Genomic DNA, 25,868 nt, shown 5'->3' with positions numbered 1-25,868 from the left:
GGGTGGCTAAACAAGAAGTTTGTGTAAAAAAAATCCAATGGAATTCTAGCAAGTATATCCTCGATTTTTTTTTTTTTTTTTAGGGGCTGCTCCATCAGTAAGAGCCCGTGCTGGCCAACTTGATTTCTTAATCTACAAAAAGAAGGCGTTGATCTCTTAGCTCTGTAAAAGAAAATCAGTGAAAACTTGGGAATCCTGAGGCTTTCCCCTTATCCCAAGGTTCAACGGTGTACGCTTATACAGAAACCTTACGTCGCTCAACTTCATCTTAATTTGTGTATTCTACATCAACAATTCCATCTAAAGATGAACTTTCGTTTTAATAGGGACAGCTTACACATTACTTTCGTAAATGGGACATTTAATTCTATACAGGGAGTCACATAAAAACTAAGAATAACAACAAAGATGATTGGTCTGTTACGCCCATGGAGCAGCGTGACTATTATTACGTTAGCGGGGATTCCCAGATCAGCGGAGTTCCCCAACGATATGTTGTCCAAAGGTTGCTGAAAACGCTGGGTCGTAGTTCTCACTAGAAGACCATTGGCACTATAGTGATATTCTTACAACCGGTGTTTTAAAAGTGCAGAAACCAGGATTTTGATCGTTAATTCCGGGTCATGGTCAGAGGTGATAGGTAGGTCACTAGCCTTGTTGATAGGATACTATTCCTCCCCCGCCCCCCCATCCCCGCTGTTGGGTACCCTTACCCAAAATAAGAATCCTTCACTGGAAGGGAAAATTACCCTCGATCACTTTCGTTTTAGGGAAGTGACTCCCTGATCAAAAAGTGATGTGATTTCCAATTACAAAACAAAACGAAGAAAAAAAAATAGAACGATAAGAAACATCACTGTTTATTAAGATTTTCGCGAAAGTAAACGATCATATCTTCGCTGTACCTCCTATTTATACTTAGCACGTAATTTAATTTCTAGATAAACGTATACTTACTGCGGTGTGTGTGTGTTTATTTTTTTTCTTTCTTTTTAAGCACAAGAGACTCTTCTGAAAGAAAACTGGTGGCAGCTATGTGGCATAGATAGCGCCAGTTTATATTTACCGTTAGCTGTGCTGACAGTTATTGGACACAGTGATTGAAACGCACAATCGTAACATTAGTGGACAAGCACGAAAGAGTAATGAGCAATGACGTCTAATTGTTTGTAGATATCAGAAGTTCATGTCTTGGTTTACCTGAACAATTGCGCGTTTGACCTTTCGATTGTCTCGTGAGACTTTCCGATTTGGGTGGTGTTGAAAGCAGCTTTTGGTTCCTTGTTCTGTATTATTTATATATATGTATGTATATATATGTATATATATATGTATATATATATATATATATATATATATATATATATATATATATATAGTATGTATTACTATAAGAACCTCATTAAAACTGGATGGTATTTAGCAGTTATTTATCCAGTTTTAATGAGGCCCTTCTAGTAATTGCACCATTGCACAGAACAATTCTGTATGTGATAAGTTATATATTATATATTATATATATATATATATACAGTATGATATATATAGATAATTATATTATAATTCTATATATATATATATATATATATATACATATATATGTGTGTGTGTGTGTGTGTTTTTTTGTGTGTGAGAGAGAGAGAGAGAGAGAGAGAGAGAGAGAGAGAGAGAGAGAGAGAGAGAGAGAAATAAAGGAACGCATGCACTGTTTCATAGATACGCGGACAGCGATGATGAATTGAGGTTGTTCATAACTGACGGTGATAACTTGAAAGATCAGTCCGTTAAAAGCTCATGAATATCGTCGTCATACCGAAAAAATTCTCTCTAACTTAAGATAAAGGAAGAGCATCTATGTTATACCATAAATTACACCACGAGAATGTTATAAACAATAATTACACAAACTTGCTATCAAACCAAACCTGTAGCAATTAAGAAAGTAAGACGAAATTCCAGCTGTAACCAGTATTTATACGTGCTTATGCATTAATTAGCGAGGATGAGGTGTTTGTAGGATATATTCGTGCGATCATATTTACATATCATACTTGTGTGTGTGTGTATATATATATATATAATATATATATATATATATATATACACGTATATATATGAGCGCAAAATGACTTGAATTGCCATAATATTAGAGTTCGTACTCAATCAAGATAGTGGGATTCCCGCACTCCCAGATCCTTTCTTCGTGGGACAACATTTATCCCTCAACCTTCGTAGGTTAATTTCGAAGTTCCATGTATTTTCCTCGCAATGATAGTATTCATGGGGGAAAACAAATAGTACGCAGATTTTCCTCTCTAAAAATCGCCTGTGAGAATAAAAACAATGAGTATATATGTTTACGTAAAATGAGTCGCACCACAAGTAGTCATACCACTGTCTGTGCACCAAGGCCTTCCGTACTCCAAGCTAGGCTGATTGCCGAAAAATCGTATGCAAACAAACAAACAAGCACTTGAGCATGTTTATCACAAAACACATTTGTATGATTACAACCTTGAAATTAATGGATGTATATTCCTTTGTTGCCTTTCATAATGCATTATGTATTACGTCAGCTCATTTTGAATTTATGAATCAGTTATTTATACCTTGATCAAATGATTTATGAACTTTTCATGCGTTTAAATTTGTTCTTGTTATATTTGCCTAAAGGTTCGTCATAAGTTTGTCAGCCGCTTTATAAACACTTAACGAAAAATCCTTATCGATATGAGAGAAAACTTGGTTAATTCGTTGTCAATTTGACAGGATGCTCATCCTCATCATTATCATTTCATTGTCAGTTTACAATAGATTTATCAATAAGTGCATTAACACGTAACACTTCATTATAAATTTATAAGTTTGGTCACAACTACTTGACAGCCAGCCAGTCTATTCTGGATATATCATTTTGGCCTTCAAGACCCTTCCGCAAATCTTTCATTTTACAGAGTTGCTTGCCTTAGGTTCATGTTTCGTCTGGAAGCCCAGTCTTTATGAAATGAGGAAAGTATCTATATATATATATATATATTAATATATATATATATATATATATATATATATATGTGTGTGTGTGTGTGTGTGTGTGTGTGTGTGTGTGTGTGTGTGTGTGTGTGTGTGTGTGTGTTTTGTATGTAATGTTTCCCTGAGTGGTTCTCATGCTGAATAAATAAAATGACTTTTTTCCTAGAATATGATGTGACTGATAAACAATATATTCTTTGTGGAATGTGTCGACATAAAATTTGAGAAAATGGTACTTGAAGGTCGCCATTTACGAATTAAAGTTTTACCGTGTAAAATATTCACTGTTTTTCATGCTAATAAGAGGCTACGTTTACTCAATTATTTTCCAAGATGATAACGGTGGCACCGCAATTGTGCATATGAATTTGGTGGACACATTGCATTCCAGTTTAAAGTCATTGGCCTAATTTCTAAGGTGCCTTCACCGAACTGGAGAGGTTTCGTGGAAGCTACAAATTCGCCTTTGCAAATCGCCATGCTTTTGTTTTCTTCTTCTTTTGAAGAGTCATTGTGCCTGGACTGCGTCATTCTTAGCAACCGTTCCGTAGATCCCCTGCCAGGTGCTGACGTAGTGCGCGTTCTCGTCATTTGTGGTATCGTATATTTTTTTCCTAATTCGTTTCAAATATGGAAGTGGTTGGAAAATGTGTACGCGAGAGTTGGTGTTACAGTGTCAGTTTTTATTCAGTTAGCTTGAATACAGACATCCTGTCATGAAGTTTGTTTGTGTCTGTTCTGTCTCTTTCTTTCTCTCTCATCTGAAGAGGCGATCTCGCCTAAATTAGTTTCGGGTATGAAAATGATATCTGACACCAGAGTTGCTTACCTAAAGTTTATCATTACTGCTACTGGGTGAACATGCTTCGAGTATGTTGACGTGTGAATCCTAGGGATGCTCTTCACCCTTTTCTCACTCTGGTGGTGAATTCTCTTGATATTCCTTGTTCTAGATCACTGTCCTGTGATTTAAGACCTGTTGTAAATATAGCTATATTGTTCTTCAAAGTTAATGATTGATAATCACATCGCCATATCAATTATCTTAATTGTGCATGTTAAATTATATGTTGTTCGTTATTCATCATCAAAGTTAATGGCATGGAAGTCTATGTTTTCCAACTATGTTTAGCGTTTACGTATATTTAACTCATGCTCATGCTTTGTGAATATTAGTGCATGACATCGAATCTAATATTTTCGTATCAGTAAATTAAACGAAAGTTATCAAGTATGTTGTGTTAATAGATTATCATTCATTTCATTTCATTCATTGTTACATTAGTTCAACGATAGCGTGGAGCGGTTCAGCTTTCCAAGTGTTGGCTTTTGACCAGTTCGACTCATTACTGACAGTGAACCGTCATTTCTGGAGCTTAACTACTGTTAGGATTACTCATCACCCCAGAGCATAGCGTTGCACTCATTGCCTTCTAAGTTTGGAGGTTTAATTCATTGTTTTATGCAAGTCGGATTATTGAGTTACAAATCCGACTCCTTGCTTTGGTTGCACTTAGCTAGACGGACCTGTCACTTTGCTCTTAGCAAATGCCGGCAAGTCTTAACTTTTCTCAATTTCAGAGAGATTTTCCACTGACGACAGACCTGGACTTGTGGATTTTCATTCGCTCCGAGCAAGATCTTGCAACATTTCAAATCAGGATCTTGTGAGGTCGCTGCACGAACACCAGGTTAAGATCACGTCTCTGAATGCTTCTCAAAAGCAATTGTCATCGAGACGGACTTGGGTATCTTTAAAAATTCTTTTGGTTCCAGTCTTCAAAAAAATTGTAGGGTCATATTTCTATACGTAAATTCATGTCTATTGTACATTCCTGCAAAAGAATATTAATACTTTTCTACCGATTTTTGTTTCATGCTGTTAAAATCTTCATACCAACACCGTACTTCCTGAATTATTATACTTTCTTCCTAAGTAAATTGTAATCATACAAGTCTCAATGTTTCTTCTCAGAATTGAATGTATCGTGTGCGTTTTGACTTTTGCCATTTGCGTCTGAACGGTAGGCAATATAGAAGCAAATAATGAGCATGCCCTTGGTAATGTCCCCTCTCACTCAGTGCTACTTTACTTAGGGGTCAATGACTAGCTCATTGTCTGGACTGACCCAAGTACTGGTCATGATTTGACAGCACAAGGTCAGAAAACTGTCAGAGGTCACTGAAACTACAACGTCATTTTATAGAAAATTAAACCACGGGGGCCTGGGAGAGAGAGAGAGAGAGAGAGAGAGAGAGAGAGAGAGAGAGAGAGAGAGAGAGGGCGCATGTGATCACTGAATGCCAAACTGGTATCATGCTGTACTCCCCATAATGGAGCCGTCAGGAGATTGTATTAAGTAAAGAAAACAAGAACGGGAGTCGAAAGGTCAGCAGTTAGCTTCAAGAGGCAGCTATGGCTGCGGGGGTTACGGTACGAAATTCCCAGGAACCAACACTCGACCAATGACTGGCTGCTGTACCTACGCGACGTTCCCTTGTAGTCTCGCTTCGATTTTTACTTTTTTCATTTTATTTACGTCGTAATTCAGATTCAAGGGTTGAGTAAGGGAGAATTTTATGATAGGGTAAATCACGTTTCAAGGTTTTCGCTCTCAGTGCCTTCAAGGAATGAAAGTAAGACTTTTATCTACCAAGGAAAGTTATAGACATCGCTTCCGCGTTTAGTGAGGCCTTTTTGATATGGCTAGTGAGGGTCTTTGTGGCATGGACAGAGAGTGATAGTTTCTTGAGTTTGATGATATAAAACTATAACCATGTTACCAAAACTTTTTATGTTTTTTTATCCAGTTATTTCAAACTTAGTCCCGAAATTGTCAGACCATTTGAGGTGAAAGTCCGAAGAATGGGAATAACCGAGAAGCAAGTGAACACTGGAGAACATTTTTGGGTTTTTCAAATCATTCTGGTAACTCTACCCTCATAATTGTTTTGCTTTTATTGGGATCTTATTATTCTTATTAAAAAAATCCAATGTGCGTCGGAGCTTATTCCGAGGTTCGCTGACAATAGCTTCAAAGTGGCCTTCCCTGGCACTGAAGACAACTTGACTTTGTTTTATTCATTAATTTATTTACTTAATTATTTATTGTAAGAGGCATACGTGATGCCTGAAAAGTCTGGCCCATCATTATACTCCCGACGAGTTATTTTTACAGCCTTATCTTTGAATTTAATCAAATGCATTATGCAGAAAAGACTAGGATTTCAAATGTTGGTAATGATGCAAACATCAGCTAAAAAGAAATATTGTGGCTAAAGTATACTACGGTAGAACTCTGCTTGCTGCACGGTGTCTGCAACGAAAGATTTAAAGTTAAAGCATTCAAGGAATTTTGTTGTGCCTCAAATCTCTCTCTCTCTCTCTCTCTCTCTCTCTCTCTCTCTCTCTCTCTCTCTCTCTCTCTCTCTCTCGGAATAAGGACGTCGCAGTGACGCAGATGGTGCTTTTTAATTTTTGTGTCCATGTCATGGTGGTATCACGTTGAAAATTAGGAACCTGTATTTTGAAAATTCCGAACAAGTCAAAGTTCAAAATTAGGAAAGTAATACAGATCGCAATAATAATATGCGATGTTGTGTAATATTGTGTTGTATTGTGACTGGCTCTGCAAATATGTAGTTTTTTCTGGATTTCATTTCCTGTTACGAGCGTCAATTATAACATCAGGTCTTCTTTCACCTCTAGCATTTCGTTGGTTCCTGAGTGCGTTTCTTCCATTGGTCGCTTCGATCGGCTCTATCCAAAACTGTTTCATGTTTTGCTAGCCTTCATTTTTATTTGTTTGTTTCATTTCATCCCCGTTACTTACTGTCTTTGTCCATCTTTTTTAAATCTTGTATCTTATACCTTTCTGATTTCAGTATAATTTGCTCGTTTCCATTTACCATTTTATTTCTTACTTCTTCACCTCAGCTTCTTCGCTCTAGAGATTTACATCCATTACTTCGCAATTGTCTTTCACTTTCCTTTTGTCTTTCCGTTTACATCTTTTGTTTACTCTTATCGTCCGTCGCTTTTGTCGTTTGTTGTCTTTCGTCATCTCCGTTTTCAGTTATTTCCAGCTTCCCTTCTTTTCCTGAGTGTCAGACTGCGTCACAGTTTTCTGGGACGTGTTCGGATGGATCTCTCTTATGTTAGATTCTCGAATCTGTTGACTTATGCGAGGAATCTACTTTTCATCGTTTTTTTTTTTTATTATATGTTGTTGTACTTTTTTTTTATTTCCGATCTTATGTTTTATTCTCATGTCGGCATTGTTTTCTCTGGAAAGTTTATGCTTTAAATATCAGAAATGTGCGCGGGCGCGCACACACATATATGTGTGTGTATGTGTGTATTTATATAGTATATATATATTGTGCATGTCTGTATACACTTTTATTGAAAGGGCTATCATCCATCCAAGTGCTGATCACATCAGACGCGATACTGCTTAACTTCTTGCTTTTCGGACAAAATCATCACATCCAGCAAACAAAATGTAGGTATGAAAATCCCTTCCCGATAGAAGTGAGGAGAGCGCACCTTTGATACTGCATATCTTCCCTGGGGCAAAACCGAAATGATTGCAATCGCTTGACATCAGTTAACTTCACTTACTGAAAATCGCCTCGTTAGACTTCTCAACCCTTCGTAAACGGAACGCCCAAACCATGGCGTCTTTGAATGACCGAATAGATCGTCATGACGAAAAAGATTGCGTTGATGCGGGAGTTTCCAAACCTCGACCCCAAGAGACTCGACGCTGACTAAGGGCGCCTCGAAACCTGCTGGTTACGATTGGGAATTCCAACTCGGGCGTCGGGGGGTAGGGGGTGAGAGACCGAGTTGGCGGTTGCTTCGCCAGAGATGTACCGAAACTTGGTTCATCTCGTCCTGGGGACGGTTAACAAAGGATCCGTGTTTTAGGTTGAATAATGATGTTTATCGTTCGTTAGAGCATTTCCACTGTTATATATAGATACGTGTATAGTTGGAGGTGAGGGGAATAGATTTATGCGCAGGTAGTGTGTGAATTATGTATCAACTTTGGTTGGCGGATGTATGCACATACACACACACACACACACTATATATATATATATATATATATATATATATATATATATATATATATATATATATATATATATATATTTCTTGATATATATACACACATACACACACACACACACACACACACACACACACACACATATATATATATATATATATATATATATATATAGATATTATATATATTATATTAATTTCTTGATTATAAAGATATCCACACAGACACACACACACACACACACACACACATATATATATATATATATATATATATATATATATATATATATATATATATATATATATATATACGTACATACATTGTAAAGAATAACTTGTGTTTATTATCAGTGATTCAAGGAAGATATTCGCTCACTGCTGAAGTATTTAACAAGTATTGTTTCTGACTACAGTGATTAAATAATAGCATTATGATTATAATCTCTTTTGAGCGAGTCGGTCAAATGGTTTACTCTGCTATTCTATATGAACTGACATTACCTACTTCTCTAAGCATCATCTATGCAACGAATGACAACAATAGAGATTAAAGTTGTTGATTAGTTCTAATGGTTACCCTCGCACTGGAGTTCAAGGGTAACGTGTATATATAAACTAAAATACCCCTGTTCATGTTTGTGATTCAGTAGTGCACACAATCTTATAGATGTATGCATCTGCAGACCGTTCTCCTGTCCTCGGAATCTTGGAATTCCCGAGAAGACAAATTCCTGGCTGGTGCCCTCTCCCCCTCCCTCCCCCACCATCACCCACCCTCCCCCAATCCATGTTGTTGACCTTGATTGCCTTCGAGTTGCTTGTTGGTTATTTTTTGTAACCATTCGTCTGTTGATTGTTTGTTTTTTTGGTCCCATATTGGCCGCTTCTCGCTTTCACAAAAGGAATCCCCACAAAGATATTGTTATGAGGATAATGGGGTTGAAAGATGTCCTCTGCGAGAATGATGAGAATTTCCGCAGTAGCGAATCTTTCTGCCGTGCAAGACACAAGATGGAGTGACGTGTGTGAGTACTTAACAGATAGTCAAGTGTTTACTCCAAATTGATCAACATTAAGTGTTCGGCTGATGCAGCGAGCCTGACAACGAGCAGGGTCAATAGCGCCCAAGTTTAAAGAGACTTACTAGCAAAGTCAAGTCATATACTACCTATAGTATTATTGGGTAACGCAAGCATTAATAATGATGACGGTATTTATTATTAACATCAGTAATAGTCTTGATAATCGTCACCGGTTGCAATGACCGAATGGCCAAATAAACCTTTACCTTGAAACGCGTCATTCATAGCTTTGAGCTACAAACACCATCGGCAGAAGTATTATCAGTGTATATTATAGCAGCTGCTTTCTAATGTTCTTTGAAGGGTTACTTGAATAGAAGTAATACATTTCAAGTAGGAAGCCAAAACGAAAATGACGTGTGTTTTCTCCTTTTTTTTATTTTGTACTATATATATATATATATATATATATATATATATAGGATATATATATATATATATATATGTGTGTGTGTGTGTGTGTGTTTGTATGTATATATATATATAGATATATATATATATATATATATATATGTATATATATTACTATATATATATATATATATTAGAAAATAAAATATAGACCCAATAAAAGGAAGCCAAACAAAAAACACCAAAATATAGAGAGAAAAAGTACTATATTTCAGAGACTGCTGTCTCTCTCTTCAGGTATATATAGATATATATATAGATATATATATATATATATATATATATGGTCAACTACTTGGAATATCAGGAATGAAGGAAACCCCCCCCCAAAAAAATAAAAAAAAAAAATACTGATATAGAACAAATCACAAAAAGAAAATGGCCAGCACATGTACAAGTCCTCCGGTCATGTTTAATATTTGTTTTTGTGGGGGAGAAGGCGCGAGCTCGTTTGGTTCGCGGGAGCGACATCTATTGTTTGGTATCTGTGGCCACTCATGTCACATGTGTCACTCAGAAAATCTAAACGGAAAAGTAGTGCTTCTATTTTGTTTAGGCTGGCCGCACACGTGTGGAGTCTTCCGTCTTTAACCGTCACACTTGGGTATTGGAACAATACTAATAAGCTACTTAACCTTCCTGACCGGAGACAGAGATCTGGCCAAGTGCATGTCAGTTCGACTGTTTTCCCGCCTAAAGCGAGATTGAATGAATGAATTGGTGCAAAGCGGCCCCGCCGGAAATCTACTCCATGTTTCACGACATTTAGACAGATTACATCACTAATACTGCCATTTCTCATGATGACACTAATGATAGCAATGAATGTTCTCAAAGGTGGGTTTTCATCAAAGAGCTACGGTACGGTTCATACCAGCTAACTGTGTTCACTTTATTTGATTTAGTGTTATTCAATCCCGCAGGAAAGAACGTATTGATGTTACCGAAAATGTTAACACGTATGAATAACAGTCTCTCTCTCTCTCTCTCTCTCTCTCTCTCTCTCTCTCTCTCTCTCTCTCTCGTGGATCTCGCATTTATTTCCGGTTTCACTTAAGATGACTTCTTGGTAATCGGTTTGAAAATTTTGTCATTTTCATGGCAATTAACTTGAATTTTTATTCACATATACATATATTATGTATATACACATACATACTCTTTTGGGCCCACTCTTTGTCTTAAGACAATTTTCTTCGAATGCCAATACACATATGTACGTGGCGTGTACAACTTTAAAATAACACATTTTTTCCTGATTCCTGTATCCCTAATCTTCAAGAATAAAACTTAAAGACAAAGACATTTGCTTTTATGTTGCTCCATATGTATGTATATATGTATATTTTGTATATATAATATATATATATATATATATATATATATATATATAGGCTGAAATCTGACAAGGGACTTGAAGTGCCTGTTGAAGGCAAAGATGGGAAAAAAGGTTACTCAGCCAAATTGAGGAGGTAGGAGGAGGAGAGGAAGACCGGGAAAATGCTGGATATATGTATTGCAAGAGGAGGTGCGAGAGTGCATGCAAGGTAGAGGTGAATTGCATCATGTAGTATGTGGGATGGTTTGATGTGTGCTAATGAGCCTTCTGCGCAGGTGCTAGGAGCTTCTAATGTTGTGGAAGTTTTCTCCACATTGGTTCATACAAACTGGCTGTTAAAATTTGAATGCATCATCCACTTTCCAAAACGTTGTAGCACTGACTGCTCCAACTTTCTGAGTACCATTTATCTGTATGACTTCCATAATTATTTATATACCCCTGGTATTGGCATTCCAGTTCTTTCAGCCGTCTGTATCACTTTCGGTTACAATGTACAAATGTTATATAATATATTATTGAGTATAAATTACATTCTCTCTGGACATCAGTTTAGAGTATTAACAATGCTCTGGGAATATTGTCATGACATAACTAATACCGCAGAGAAAGTACATCCTATATGCAAAATGACACCTGTCATTTTGTTAACATAATCTCAGTCTCGCGCACACAACGTTAAGAGCGTCACTCAAGAACCACTTCCGTCAAGGAAACAGCGTTTCTCTATTTTCGTCGGTCGGGCGGATTCGGGGAGACTTCCCGCCGTTTTCGTCCGCTTACTCTGACGTCATCGTGACGTCAGTATGTTTTAGTATTGAAATTCTATTCTTCGTTTAACGGTACTCGATGACTGGATGATAGTGCTTATCAAAGGCAACCAAGTTTTCCATTCATTTTATCTTTTCCTATATCTTTATTCATATAGTACGTTGATTTGTAACTTTTTCATTAAAACAAAATTATTTTCTTGGCGCTCAGTCCAGCTATTTTTATCTTACGCAGTATGCAGATTCTAGGTATAATCTGGAGTAAACGATGAATGAATTCCCTTGGTGTTCTGCCGTTCCTTTCCCATAATGAGTTTTTCAACGTCAGTGCTCATCTGTTATCAACTGTCATTTTGAGGTAAACTCCATAACTGTAATACAGATCATTGGTAACAGTGATACAATACACATAATAATGCAGGAGATATAACACCTCTTGCGCATTTTTTATAGATAGTATAACAATACGCAGTTCTTCGGGCGGTACGTAACTTCCCTAGGGCTGGGAGTTACCGTCTCGACCCTCTGTTTTATGACCTTCAATTTTAACATCATGGACATTCAATAATAATGACATTTATCGTCTGGGTTAGGCTATATCATCATGTTAACGATACTATACGAACTAAAGCACTTCTTATAATTTGAAAGGGTAGCAAAGTTTATAGAATCGGTTCTTTGAATTTAGATGTTGTATATGAGTATTCTGACGAATATACCAGACTAGACTCCTCCTTCTCGTGTTATGCAAACATTAGTCCCTGTCAAATTCTGTTGTGGTGAAAGTATAGGAATCTTGGTATCGCCATGGCCTACTAAGTTTACCTTTGAAACGAGTCTCTCTCTCTCTCTCTCTCTCTCTCTCTCTCTCTCTCTCTCTCTCTCTCTCTCTCTCCTCAGTAAAGCAAAGCTGAAATTTACAAATCTCGAACCCATCAGTCATCGTCAGTGAAACACATGTGTCTCAGAAAGTCATGCCGATTTTGGTAACACTATTTATGACTGAGGATACAGTACCAAAGGTCATTGACGCCGTAGATGACATCATTAAAAAGCAAAATATATTTAAAAGCCCTGCAAATTCGTACAAATTAGAAAGTGAGAGTAGTAGATGTTATAGTCAAGATCATTGTCTTTCGCAAGCGGGCCAGCGGGATGTTGGTGATGGTAGGGTATACCGTGGCTACCGGGTATACCCGCTTAGCGAGACTGCTGGTGGAGGGAGAGACCGTATGTGGTTTGGGATGGGTGGGGCCGGGGACGGTAGGACGGTGAATGCGTGGAAAACGGGGATTTCCCAACCAAGAGTTTAACATGGTAATGAAGGAGAAGCCCTTTCCTTGCATTTGCTACATGAAAACAATGGCCCTTAGTGTTATACTGTATGTGGAAAATGTTGATGTTGCCTTTTTAAATACCACATGATTAATACAAGCGGAATCGATTGAAAACACCAGAAGGCTCAACCACAGAGTAAGACCATTGCTTCTGTATGTTTTTCTTCGTTAAGTGTTAGAATGTTGTTTTCTAATATACATTAATTCAGTTAAGCTGCTGAGAAAATATAAATTGTTAAAAAAAAGCACAACAGGCAGACTAACGACAGAGTTCCATGATCCACAGCCTTTGCGTCCAGTGCTACTACTATACGCACTAGCTCAGGGTCCGACCGTGCTCCCCTGAAAAACCATGCAAGAGGACTCAGCCAGAAGTAAGATGAAATAGATAAACATAGGAGCGAAAAGAAGAAGTTTGTTGAATTCATGAAATGAAATTCATTCCGACCAGAGCTCCGTAAATGTACCTACATCTGGAGCCTTGGGCTATTGGGTTGTTGGTAGCCCGCTGTTACACTAAATTAAGTTCACTATTAAAAAGAAATGAATTGTCAAGATATTCGTAGTGTGATGTCCTTATGCGTTCCTAAACTCAGATTATTTTCCTGTATTTCACAGGTTAACGCTTAAAATTTGAGTTCATACAGACCTGTTTCACATATAGCATTATATATACTAGAGTAGTTAATTATTCGTCTGAATAGGGTAAATGCTTTACTGGAAGGCAATTCTTACAGACATTTGTAATCTAGAGACCGTTGTGTGCTCTTATATGTGCTTTATTGAAAAATTTTGATGAGGGAAAATGTGATATCCGCAGCTTTTGATATAGGTTGTTCGTGAACTACAGTACTTCTAAATGGTTACGTTTAATTGGAATTACTGGAGGAAGCCTTTGCGTATTTGGAAGACTACTTGCATGACAAAGTTGTGTGCACAGTTTAAACATTCAAATTCATCTAATTAAAACATTAAGAATTAGAGGAATGACCCCAAAGGCAATCTTGTTTCCTATATATACGACTCCAGACCAAGGGACAAGGTAAAGTTCAATCTCCTTACGGATGACACCCATTTTATTTCTCCAAAAACGACGTCGAGGAATAGATGAAATTGAAGCAACTAAAACTAAATGAAAATGAAGCTTAATTGATATTGCCGAGAAGAAAAATAACTTTAAACGCCTTGCTGAAGTTTGGGTTGCTGTAAATACTGTGGTAATTTAGTGATGATTACTGATAAAATCCGCGATTTGGTGAACTACCTTACTGTACTTTGTCTGTAAGTTTAAAACATTAATATTGTAAGGGTCCGTGGACACCAACTTAATAATATTGCTTTGTTAGAAATTTCTTGATGAGTGCTCTTAAACAAAATTAAAAAAAATAAAAATAAAAACTTTGATTTATTGTCGTTAAAAGTGAGCTGTTGCAATTCTTTATTATAATCTAGCTAATATACAACTTAAGGAACTGCAAAATATCTCTAACAGAGCGGCATGGTCTTTAATCAAGAGTTTCGAACCGTGGGTTATGATTGCCAATGGAAGGTACAATAATGTTTAAAATTTGTTTGGAAAAACTCTCTATCGCCAGAGTATATATAATGTTCTAAGAGGTCCACAATAATAAAAGATGTTGCGAGTTCGTGTATAATTTAAAAATCCTTTACAAAGCTTTCGAACCCTTCCCTGGGTTCATCTCCAGTCCAAGGACTGAAGATGAACTCAGGGAAGGGTCAGAAAGCTTTGTAAAGGGTTTTTCAAATTATACACGAACTCGCAACATTTTTTATTATTGTGGACCTCTTAGAACAAATGTTTAAAATGTTATGACTAAGCAGACTATCAAGACTGGATGTCCAAAATATTTTTCTTGATTTTGCCGTGCAAAAAAAAAAAAAAAAAAAAAAAAAATGGAATCAACCAAGAATTGCTACAGATGGTTTCAAGTTATCCTAGCCAAGGTTTACTTCGAAAGTTGTAGAATCGTTAAATCTGCAGTACGCAATCTCCCACTTGATATCAAAAGGACTGAGAATGTCAAGTCTTGCGAGGAGAAACTTAGACTTGAATATTTTCTAAGTGTTATAATATAGTGAATTTGACTTCAGAATTACTGTGTATAATGCTAATGAATTTGCGGGTCCGAGGACGCCCTTGGTGGATTGGGACCGAAACAGAAGTCTGCTTAAAGTACTGTAAATGAGTAAACAGTGACCTAGATTATAATTTGATAAAAGACAAAAATAAATAAATAATGACCGTAACTTCAATATTCTTTACTCGTAGTATTTAGTTCGTAAATGCACGTTCCTGATTGAAGTCCTACAATGGTCCTACCATTAGGTACGACTGACATTGGCTGTGTTAATTATGTTGTTGCTGGGTTTCCAATATCAGCCGTCGAAAGATTCAGATACAATATGCTTTTTTATCTGAGTAGTAACTATGTATGTTTCACGTGCTTTGTAGAGATGTTTAGTATTTTAATGTGCTAGGACGTTTTCAAAGCTTCTTGTGAGCATTGCCCATTTTGTTGAATTTAAATGAATTGCCGAAAGTTATATCTACATGTAGCCTATAGCTCTGAGCACCATGAGATTAGACTAATATGCGTAGGAAACTTGTTATCCGTCAGATGGAAACATCGCTCTCATTTGGGAAGTGAAGTGAATATCGTTTGAGAGATGAAGAGCACAGCACGCCTTGAGGAGCCAGGCGGCGAAGGGCCTCGTCCCTAGTCCAGTGTGCGGGGCGGGAGGGGAATTACCAGACTGCGGGAATATTTCCAGCGTAGCTATAAAGATTACCAGAACCCTTTCAGAGTAGTCAGAAGTTTGGTGTCACCCTTAGCGTTATAATGTATTATACCAGTGAAGAATTGTGTTACACGGCGTGCAATCCTTTGTAAGTGTAAGAATGTGAAACAAGCGTGTGTTAAAATTATGGGATAGTTGTGGCATTATGTTTTTACGACGAGGATAACGAGTGCATAATGTCTCGTGTTTTCCTTGATCCCATTCTGGAGTACAGTAGGGACACGTGTTTTTCAGTGTGCCAAGTTTTTGTTCGGTTAGTGTCTAATCATCAGAAATTCAAATCAGTCTTTATGTTCCAGTGCCATTTGTGTTCCTGTGAATTATTATGGTCAGATTCGAATATGAAAAAGTAAACTGCGCGAATTGTAAGTAGGTACGCGTATCTCCCACATTTCTTGATCCTGTAATCAAATTTGTGAATTACAGTACTTTAATATACACATTTGTTATCCGTGGTGCTGAGACTGGATACGGAATGATAAGCTTCTGTTGCAGAGCGTGCTCTTGCAGAACGTAAACTTTTGACGAGCGGGCCTTGCTGCAACAGGTGGTTTCGTAAACTGAATGTAAACGCTGAAAACTTCTATCTCGATGATTGGAATTTAAAATTCAGATTTGGTTCAAGATAACTGGGTTATTTGAACTTTTAATATATTCCGTAGGTGGTATAAAAAAATTATATTGGTTTCCGTACGAATTCATCGTTTCTAAAGAAGTTTTAGGAGGCTTAACTCGAGAAATATTATTGGAACGTAAGACGGGATTTCCCATTGCCCGAAACCCTCAAGTAGACGACATCTGTTTCTCGGGTTATTTTCTTGTGTTATTGTGATTGTCATTAATTCAGACACTGTGTCTTTTGGTAGGAAAGCTCCATTCAATACCAAAAGCTTGTCGTAGTTAGTAAATTTGTGATTGTACTTATGGAGAAGGTGTTCAAATTACTTTGTGATTTCAAGGCCATAGCTATCCTTATAGCCTTTGCCCGTACGACAGTCAATCCATGTAATGTCGCAGTGTTCGGGGAATTTTCGTATGTCCCCCGAGGAAGGATAGTCGTCATGAACATCATATTCTAATAAGGACGATAAATAAGGTCGCTGGTTGTAGTAGTTGGTGCATTAATTAATTCGCTCAGGTTGTCGCAGACCTGTCAAACTCGTCAGGTAGACCTAAGCCTGACAGTGAATTTATTTTTCCCCCGTGTGTTGTTATCTCAGGTTAATTTGAGTGTTAAATTCACGTTAAATGCCGAAGGTTATTGTGGTAAGGTCATAGATGACACAACTGTGGCCGATCACGGTAAGCAGTCGAAATCATGTCTATTTGCCATTGGTACTAGGAACCTAGTAGCTACTAGGTAGTAGCTATTTGGCATTTTATGCTTTGAACCCCCCAGGTTTTGATGGGTGGTCAAATGTGGCATCGTAGATGTGTGCTTGCACTTCATTTTCCACGAGCTTGTAAAGTCAGAAATGACTGGGAAGCTACATTTATCTTGAATATCATGTCTCTCCTCTTTTGAGGCGTAGGTATGACCCAGTAGGTACCTACAGGTGGGCATACCTACTAGACTTTTATGATCTTGAAGTTTAATTTTTTCAAACTGGTCTGGAAAACACAGTTTTGATAATTGGTTGTCAGATCATCTAATAGCTTGGCCCTTGTTGGGTAATGTATGTGCAATTGCAGGTTAATTTATAAATCATTGGGTAACCCAAATTTTTGGTGAGCATAAGATATAGGTACAGAGTTAATTATGAAGAGTTAACAAAATAGTAGTCTAGCAATATATTTTGTGGTCAATCTAAGAAATAGCTTAGAGAGGAGGCAGCCCTTTAGGCATCTAAGTTGCAACTTGTTTTTTGGTCGGTAGATGTAGCTATAGCCTAGTACCATGTATTCTTTATTGTCAGCACAAGGTGCATCTTATACCTAAATTGAGTACTTTAGTATGGCCATCACTGATGGGCTAATCAGTATGTGGCATTCAGGTCATATTGGAAAGTTTGTTTAGTGTGGGGAAACCCAAAATTGAGTGTTGGGGGCACACTAGCGGCAGTTGAAAAACCATTTGGTTGTCATCCAGAAATTCGAGACAACTTTGGGAAAAGTAGAGCTTACAAATGGTTACTCACTACGCTAACAAACATTATACCTACAGCAGACCATCAAGCTCCCTGATTTTCATATACATCTTTTACCAATGAAAGTGCAGAAGAGGTGTGGCATTCTTGGGTGGGCCTAATGAGGATACTATCTACATCAAACAGCCATATTCACATATTGTTTTGAACTTTCAGACTTTGATTTATCAACATCACTGGTAATGGACCAGTCACCAATACCTTGAAAGGTCTGGGAGTATTTTTATGTCATCAGATGAAAGTTGTGTCTGTTGTTAAATGCATTGAAGGAAAAGATTCATGAAATAGTGAATCATGAGGAGTAAGACAGCTACATTCTTGATTAGTCAGTTTGCACCAAGGGAAGCCCAAGTGGTCCTGTAATGCTGCAGGTTAACAGTGGGTTGCATCAGAGAATATGTATTAGCATAGCTGAAAGAGTTGGAATTCCACATTTTCAAGTGTACAAAATACTTTGCTGCACAGACCTCATGAGAGTAGGTAATGTGCCTCTTGAGAGTAGGTAATGTGTGTGCATTGCTTTTTGTCAGCTTTCACATGTATTCCAGAGGGAAATCACATTACATATGTTTTTGTCCAACAGCCTCTAATTCTGTCTTGTCAAGAAATTGTCTGACCCTCAGTATGAAGAGGTAGTTATTGAGAGCACAGATGCCAATAGTCCCTGGATCACACAAGTTTTGTATTCATTTTATCGGATTTCCAGTTGGCGCTAGGAGATTATCCTAATGTTAAGACCAAAGGTTTATTAGTTATGAAAAATACAAATTGATTTTAAATTTGTCATACTGTGATACAGATACTGTCAGTGACCTAATCACAAATGAGTTATTGAAATGTAGCTGTATTTGAATGTAAAGGGATATTAAAAGTGTGGTTGCCAAATGGTCACTGAGGTATAAGATAACATTGAATATGACAGCTTGCTACATAAGTGTTAATTCAGTGTAGTACTAGGAATGCCGCAGATCTGGCAAATATTTAAAGATACCTTGTGATTGGTAGAAGTAGCGTACTTCTTAAAAGCAGTTTCCTGAGAAAGTGATTCCACCCTTATGACTATTAATGATATTTGTTTCAATATTTTATTTGAGCGTGGACTTCTGAGTGGTGATTGAAGATAACTAGTATGAAACATAAGTACATTTATTCAAAACATTGGTTATTGTATCAAAGGGATAACTTTAAAATGATTTGAGTGTGCATGGTCTTAATTGACCTCCACAATGCATCATAGAAGATAATGAAGTGTTTCCTCTTTTGTTTTGTTTTTATTTCATCATTGAGCTCTCATTGGGAGGATTGATAAAGTTCTCATAATGAATCAGTAGATGTTGAATGCATCTGAATACAGGTACAAATTTTTTCTGTTGCAGTATTGTTTCTTTTTGGTGGGGTGTAATGCAGTTTGATAACCCAAATTTGTTTTAGGTGATGGAAGCTATTGTGATAAGCATGTGCATTGATGATGTATTTTGTTTTCAGTAAAGGAGGGATGAGTTCCCCATACAGTGGAGAGAGTGCTTCTCCATATTCTGATGGTGTTCCATCCCCGCCAACTGTTGTTGCTGCATATAATCGTCCCTATGAAGGTAAGAAGGAACTAAGCTACCTTAAAAAGGTAACCTGAGATATTTGCTACTTTAATAAGGAAAAAAAGTTTATATATATATATATATATATATATATATATATATATATATATATATATATATATATATATATATATATATATATATATATATATATATATATATATATGTATATATATGTATGTGTGTATCAATTGAAAATACATTGAAATTTTTAATTTTGTTTCATTATTGTTTTCTATAATTTTTTAGTGGTTCACTATGATGGGCCATACATCCAAGTACTCAAACAACCACAGTCGAAGTTTCGATTTCGCTACAAGAGTGAGATGGTTGGAACCCATGGACAGCTGAAAGCTGATTGCTCAGACAAAAATAAAGCAGCATTTCCAACTGTGAAGGTGAGTTAATTTTTTATGATCCAGGATTAGCATGATTATATGTCAGACTGTAGTAACCAGATGTCACAAGGAAACCAGCAAATTCCTAAGATATAGTTCATGCATATATGGAACTTTTGTAAAGCTATGTAATTTAGTGCATATTTTCTTCTTTTCTATCAAAAGCTTGCCAAGTGGAACAGTGGACCAGCAGTCATACGTCTTATGTTGTACACAGCGGAGGAGAATGTGAATCAGCGTAAACGTCATGTCCATGAGTTATCTGGAAAAAACTGTGACAAAGAAACAGGAATATGTGAAGTGGTGGTGGATGAAAAATGTGACTATACAGCTCAGTAAGTCTTATCGCTGATTGTATGAATGTTGTTTCTATATTTTGTTCATGAGTGACAGAAATGACAAATATGTCACTTGGCTTAAAAGGTTTACATTTTAGATGCAAGAATGATTCACGAATATTATTCGTGGTGAAAATTATGTTCTAAACTGTACTGAATAATGACCATTTTGTATAACTTTGAAATTTTAACAATAGAATTTTTTTATTTCCTTTAGGTTTCAAAATTTGGGCATTATTCACATAGCTAAGCGAGACACACGAGAAATTATAATGAGGCGGAAAAGAGAGGAACTGGTGGCTCACTTGCGACTCAGAAAACCCCAGCATTCCTTGGAAGAAATTCGTAGAAGCATTACCCAAGCTGATCTTAAAAGAGTAGGTTGTCTTGTATTTGGAATAGTTTAAGTTATTGGAAGAGTTGATTGCTGTGTACTTATAAAAGTGGTCGGTTATTTTTATGTAGAATATTTTTTTAATTATTAATGAATACTTGTGCTGTATTGTTGTACTATACAGTGGACCCCCCATATTTGCGTTCCCCTAACTATTCACAGGGGGTTCTGGTATTCATCCCCCGCGAATACGGGGAGACCACTGTACTTATATGTAAGAGCAGTTTATTCTCTGATGTTGAATATATTAACCGTTGGAAGCATGCATTTTATATTTTCTTCGGCTACTTTTTTTGTAGGTGTTACAGGGCTCAGGTGTTGACACAGTAAGAATGATCTCACTTTAATTTTATTTATTTAGCTGTTGTTGACATTTAATTTGAATGAAGATTATTTTTCTTTTTTCTTGCAGATTGATGAAGAAGCAGATGAAGAAGCAAAGAGTATGGACCTTAACAAGGTTACTCTGAGATTCCAAGCATACCAGTATGATAAGAATATTGAAAGATACAGACCCATTACACTTCCAGTGGACTCGGACATTGTTTACAATCTCAGTAAGTCTAATTTATCTGTGGGTTGCATGTAGTAAATTTTAAATACCCTATATTGATACGTAGTTACTTTACAAAGGGGTATGTTTTACTTACATTGTATTTTTCTTATAGAGAATGCAACAACTGGGGAGCTGAAGATTGTTCGTATGTCTGCCTGCTCAGCGCCATGTACTGGAGGAACTGAAATTTGGTTACTGGTTGAAAAAGTTAGAAGAAGTTAGTACTGAATAACCAAGTTTTCAAGTTTCTTTTCATTTAGAAAGTACCATTAATTGATTTATGTAGAGGTTATGGTGAGCAGATTTTGTAATTAAGGTACTAGGTTCATTTGAATGTTACAAAGTAATTTACTTGAATTTTTTAAATGTAATTTTATTTGCAATGTTTGGTAAATATCGTATTAATCTATTTTCCCTTTTTTCGATAGATAATGTGCAAGTCAAATTCTTTGAGCTGGACAATAACGATCGGGAAGTTTGGACGGCATATGGAGAATTTTCAGATTCGGATGTTCATCATCAGTATGCCATAGTTTTCAGGTATTCTCTCTCTCATTAATTGTCAGATGTCACTCTGCTGCCCAACTAATTGAACTTACTCTACTCCAGTTTTCACCTTTAATTTAATAACAAAATCTTTGGCTGTGCCTTACAAAAATTAAGAAATTATTTGACCTGACAATTATGTTTTTAACAATCTGTAATAACAGTTATGTCATAGCTTTCATTTATCTTGTAATACTATTAAGGCATTGCTATGTGTTTTATAATTGTAATATTTTGCTTTGCTCAGGACACCAAGATACAGATTTACAAACTTGAACACTGCTGTTAGAGTGAAAGTTCAGCTTGAGCGCCCCACTGACAGAGATACAAGTGAACCTTTGGATTTCACCTATATGCCAGACAGTATGTTGTTTAAATATTTGGTATCTTAGATGAAGATGGCTTTAATTTTTTCCATGCCATATAATAGTAGTAAGAAGTCTCACAATTATCATTCTTTTAGTATTGAAATACACATTGAAGCTATTAACCCCCTCTTTTTTTTTTTTTTTTTGCATTAGTTAAGGTAAGATGTATAGGAAGTCTTATTTCATTCCTCCTAACTTTGCAGGCCTTAAACGATCAAGAATACATTTGGAGACTGCCCTTGAGGAAGGAAAAGGAAGTTACAATGACCCACCCTCCAAGAGATTCAATTTTACTCCATATGACTCTCAAGCTATAGATCTGAGTAATAACAGTAAGTTTGGTGTGTAGATATGTTTTTTTGTGAAATATATTTGGTTTTTATAAAATTTACAGGATATTTCCAAGTTTTAAAAAAAAAAATTTGGAATTGCTTGTGTTAGGTTTGGCTATTTACAGGCAGCCCCCAGTTATTGGTGGGTTCAGTTGAAGGCGTTCCGGTTTTACAGCGTTTGTCGATTGTATTAATAAAAAAAAAAAATATGGTCATTTTATGGTGCCATGTTTTGTTACCAGCAACATTATATCTATCTGCTCCATTCTGGTGTTTACGGTGATATTAACCGGTTAAAGGTGCTGTTCATTTTTGATTACCGACAATTTTCGGCTATCATCAATTGCCAGGAACGGAACCACCGCCTGTAACACGGGGCTGCCTGTATTTGGTTTTGACATTCACTAGTAATATTTAGCAGACAATGGTGTGAAAGCCTTGTAAATGTATACATATACTGTTAGATTTTCAAAAATGTTTTCATCCAGTTTAAATGAGAGGTGTGTCCCTATCTTTAAACTTGACATGATAGGTTTCATGCATATATTCAACCAGCCTGTCAGTTAAACTTGACAAGGTTGGTTTCATGGATGTCCAGTGTGGTATTTACAAATCTGTAACAAATGTTCATTGTAGCAAAATGAAATTATTTTAAATTAATGATATTGGGTGACTGATAATAAGAAAGATATATTCTAATATAAGGTGTGCAAATATGGGCACCATGTATCCTTGTTGAATCTGATATTTTCTGTTCGTTATTGAATTGTTGAAAATATTCATTGCATAGAATAATTGGTGGTCTGAATTTTTTTCTAGAGTGTAATGGACGAGGGCAAGAAGACAGCATGCCAACTCCTGACATTCTAGAGTTTCTTGCTGGAGGTAAGTTTTATCTATTGAGCTTGTTAATTTAGCATATAAATTCACATATTTTTACATAAACTGAGAATTTATCAAGTTTAAACATTGTGTCATATTTTACAGAAAATCATTATATTTCTAAGAATTTCTTACCATTACAGAATTAGGGGGAAATGCAAATTTTAACATAGAAGGCCAGAGTCAGTCTCCACTACATATGGTATGTTTTATTTGAAAAATACAAGATATCAATTATCTGCATATATATGTTTCCTAAAAATCTTCTATTCTGTCTACTCCCACCACAAAGGTGGGATTCAGCTATATATATATCTGACAGGTAAGTTTCATGAACAAAATGATATTGTAATGATACAATTAAGTTTGTTCATACTTACCTGGCAGATATATATAATCAAGTACCCACCCACCTCCCCTCAGGAGACAGTGGAAATAAAATTATGAATAGAAAATGGGAATGATTCCTGATACCCGCCTCCCAGCGGCGGAGGGGAATGGGATACTAACCACCTGACTCCCACTGCGTGTGTCGTAAGTGTTTAAATTTCTGTCGGATTCGGAAAAATACAGCTATATATATATCTGCCAGGTAAGTATGAACAAACTTAATTGTATCATTACAATATCATTTTTATTTTCTGAAACTTGCAGTTGATGTAACCATTGAAAATGTTTTTGTGTTCTTGTTTTATTTTGGTTTATAAAGCCCCATCAGGATACTTTGTAAATTCTAGAAAAGTGACTTGTAAGGAATTACTCAAAAGGATTTAAAGATACTTTATTGTTTTACAGGTACCATCTCCTGTGAATTCAATAGACTCTAGCAGCCAGGGTCTTTATTCTCCTATGCACCCTGGATCTACAGGAACGCCTAATACGGAATATATAACCTTAGGGAATTCCCAACTTCAGGTATTGAAAAAAATTGCAATCAGTATTTACATGTATAAAATTGGTTGACTTTTAAGCAGAATTGAAACCTTTCCAGGATGAAGTATTGTAGAATCTCATGATGATAGAGTCTAGAGTCTTTTGAGTTGTTAATCAAAATTTTTGGGCCTAATATTGGGCAATTTTTTTTTTTTTCAAACACAGCAGCCCTTAGTACTCAAGACCCCAGTTTAACAGAATTTGTTACTTGTCTCCTATGTCAGTGTGTTTTTATTTCTTTTTATTTTATTTTTCTTTTTTTTCTTTACAAGGCTTTCTTTAGGTGAAACATTCTGCAGAATAAAATGTTATAAGTTAAAATATAGGTTAGCTTGGTCTAGATTTTGGTTATGCGAAAGTTTTAATGACCATCAAGCCAAAAATCTTCATTCGTATAGTTTTATCCACCTTACACTGGAGGTCTTGTAGAATTACTGTTGGTGTTGATATCTTGAATGTTCAAGTATAGGCTGTACTTATAGTTCTTTACTAGTTTTTCAGATTTTTATGCTTAACAGAAGGCCAGATGCCTAAAGCTTATAATCAGAAAGGGCATATTGAGGAAATATAGATGTGTCTTTCAATCTTTTTAAGTTCTGGTGGTGTCAGAAAAGCTTACTTGGGTTGTTTATTAACAATTTTATTTTCTATCAATAGGTTCCATCACCTGTCCATCATATGTCAACCTCTCCTCATTATGGAATGATGTCTCCTGGTGATCAGTCAGTTGGCTCTCCTCCATATCAAGGTGGAGCTGATAGTGGAGGGGGTATGACACCTCAGTTTACAGATTCTCAGTACAACTCTCCTTCTCCGGGTATGATGGTACCTTCCCCTTCATATCAAGAGAACACAATGCAGGTTGTTAATCAACAGTACATTCAACAGCAGCAAGTACAACAACATCAACAGTACATTCAACAGCAGCAAGTACAACAACATCAACAGTTACAGTTGCAGCAGCAACAACAACAGCATCAACAACAACAAAATCAGCAGATTCAAAAGCAGGATATTGGATTTCAACATCTGGTTAGTAAACAATTCAATGTAAATTACATAGTTTTTCAAATTTGCAGCTATTCATACTAAGGAAAATTTCTCAGTGTGACATTTTAGATTTAAGTGCACATTAGCTTTCATTAACACCTGACTCATTTTCAGATACAGGGAACTGAGGAGACATTACTTGTTCAACAACAGACTGTGTCCATGCAGCCCTCTCAACAACTGGTAGGTGGTGTTTTTGAGCAACTGTTTTATCAGAAAATAGGGATAGTTTGAAGCACATTAGGATGTTTTTTCTTGTGGTTTATTTTCAAAATAGTAGGTGTTTCCCCAAAGAACAGGTGGATTTAGAGAAGAATAGCCGTGGTCACTACTTATACTACATTACCCTTAACTGATAAATTAAGGCTGGAAATTCTACAATATACACAAAATACACAAAATTTACACACAAGATCCAACAGCATCTGCTTCATATACATAGGTGAAAGACTCATCAGCA

At 36.4% G+C, this 25,868-nt stretch overlaps 1 protein-coding gene across 11 annotated transcripts in view; it reads left to right on the top strand.

Moving 5' to 3' along the window:
* The first annotated feature begins 482 nt into the window (after positions 1–482).
* The window catches only part of LOC135220867 (nuclear factor NF-kappa-B p105 subunit-like), a 39,582-nt gene continuing 14,196 nt past the window's right edge, over positions 483–25,868 (top strand). For 2 of the 11 annotated variants that reach the window (XM_064258444.1, XM_064258443.1), the window contains exons 1-15: positions 15,823–15,957; positions 19,502–19,608; positions 19,861–20,009; positions 20,175–20,344; positions 20,565–20,724; positions 21,154–21,298; positions 21,410–21,514; positions 21,726–21,837; positions 22,091–22,206; positions 22,415–22,552; positions 23,363–23,428; positions 23,569–23,627; positions 24,221–24,340; positions 25,016–25,390; positions 25,523–25,591. In XM_064258444.1, the coding sequence (XP_064114514.1) occupies positions 15,911–15,957; positions 19,502–19,608; positions 19,861–20,009; positions 20,175–20,344; positions 20,565–20,724; positions 21,154–21,298; positions 21,410–21,514; positions 21,726–21,837; positions 22,091–22,206; positions 22,415–22,552; positions 23,363–23,428; positions 23,569–23,627; positions 24,221–24,340; positions 25,016–25,390; positions 25,523–25,591 (1,938 nt within the window). In that variant the 5' untranslated portion in view covers positions 15,823–15,910. The other 9 variants (XM_064258454.1, XM_064258448.1, XM_064258450.1 and 6 more) reach the window with 8 other exon arrangements.

The sequence above is a fragment of the Macrobrachium nipponense genome, chromosome 2, assembly GCF_015104395.2.
Source record: "Macrobrachium nipponense isolate FS-2020 chromosome 2, ASM1510439v2, whole genome shotgun sequence".
Taxonomy (NCBI): Eukaryota; Metazoa; Arthropoda; class Malacostraca; order Decapoda; family Palaemonidae; genus Macrobrachium; species Macrobrachium nipponense.
This window is presented reverse-complemented; position numbering and strand designations above follow the sequence as displayed.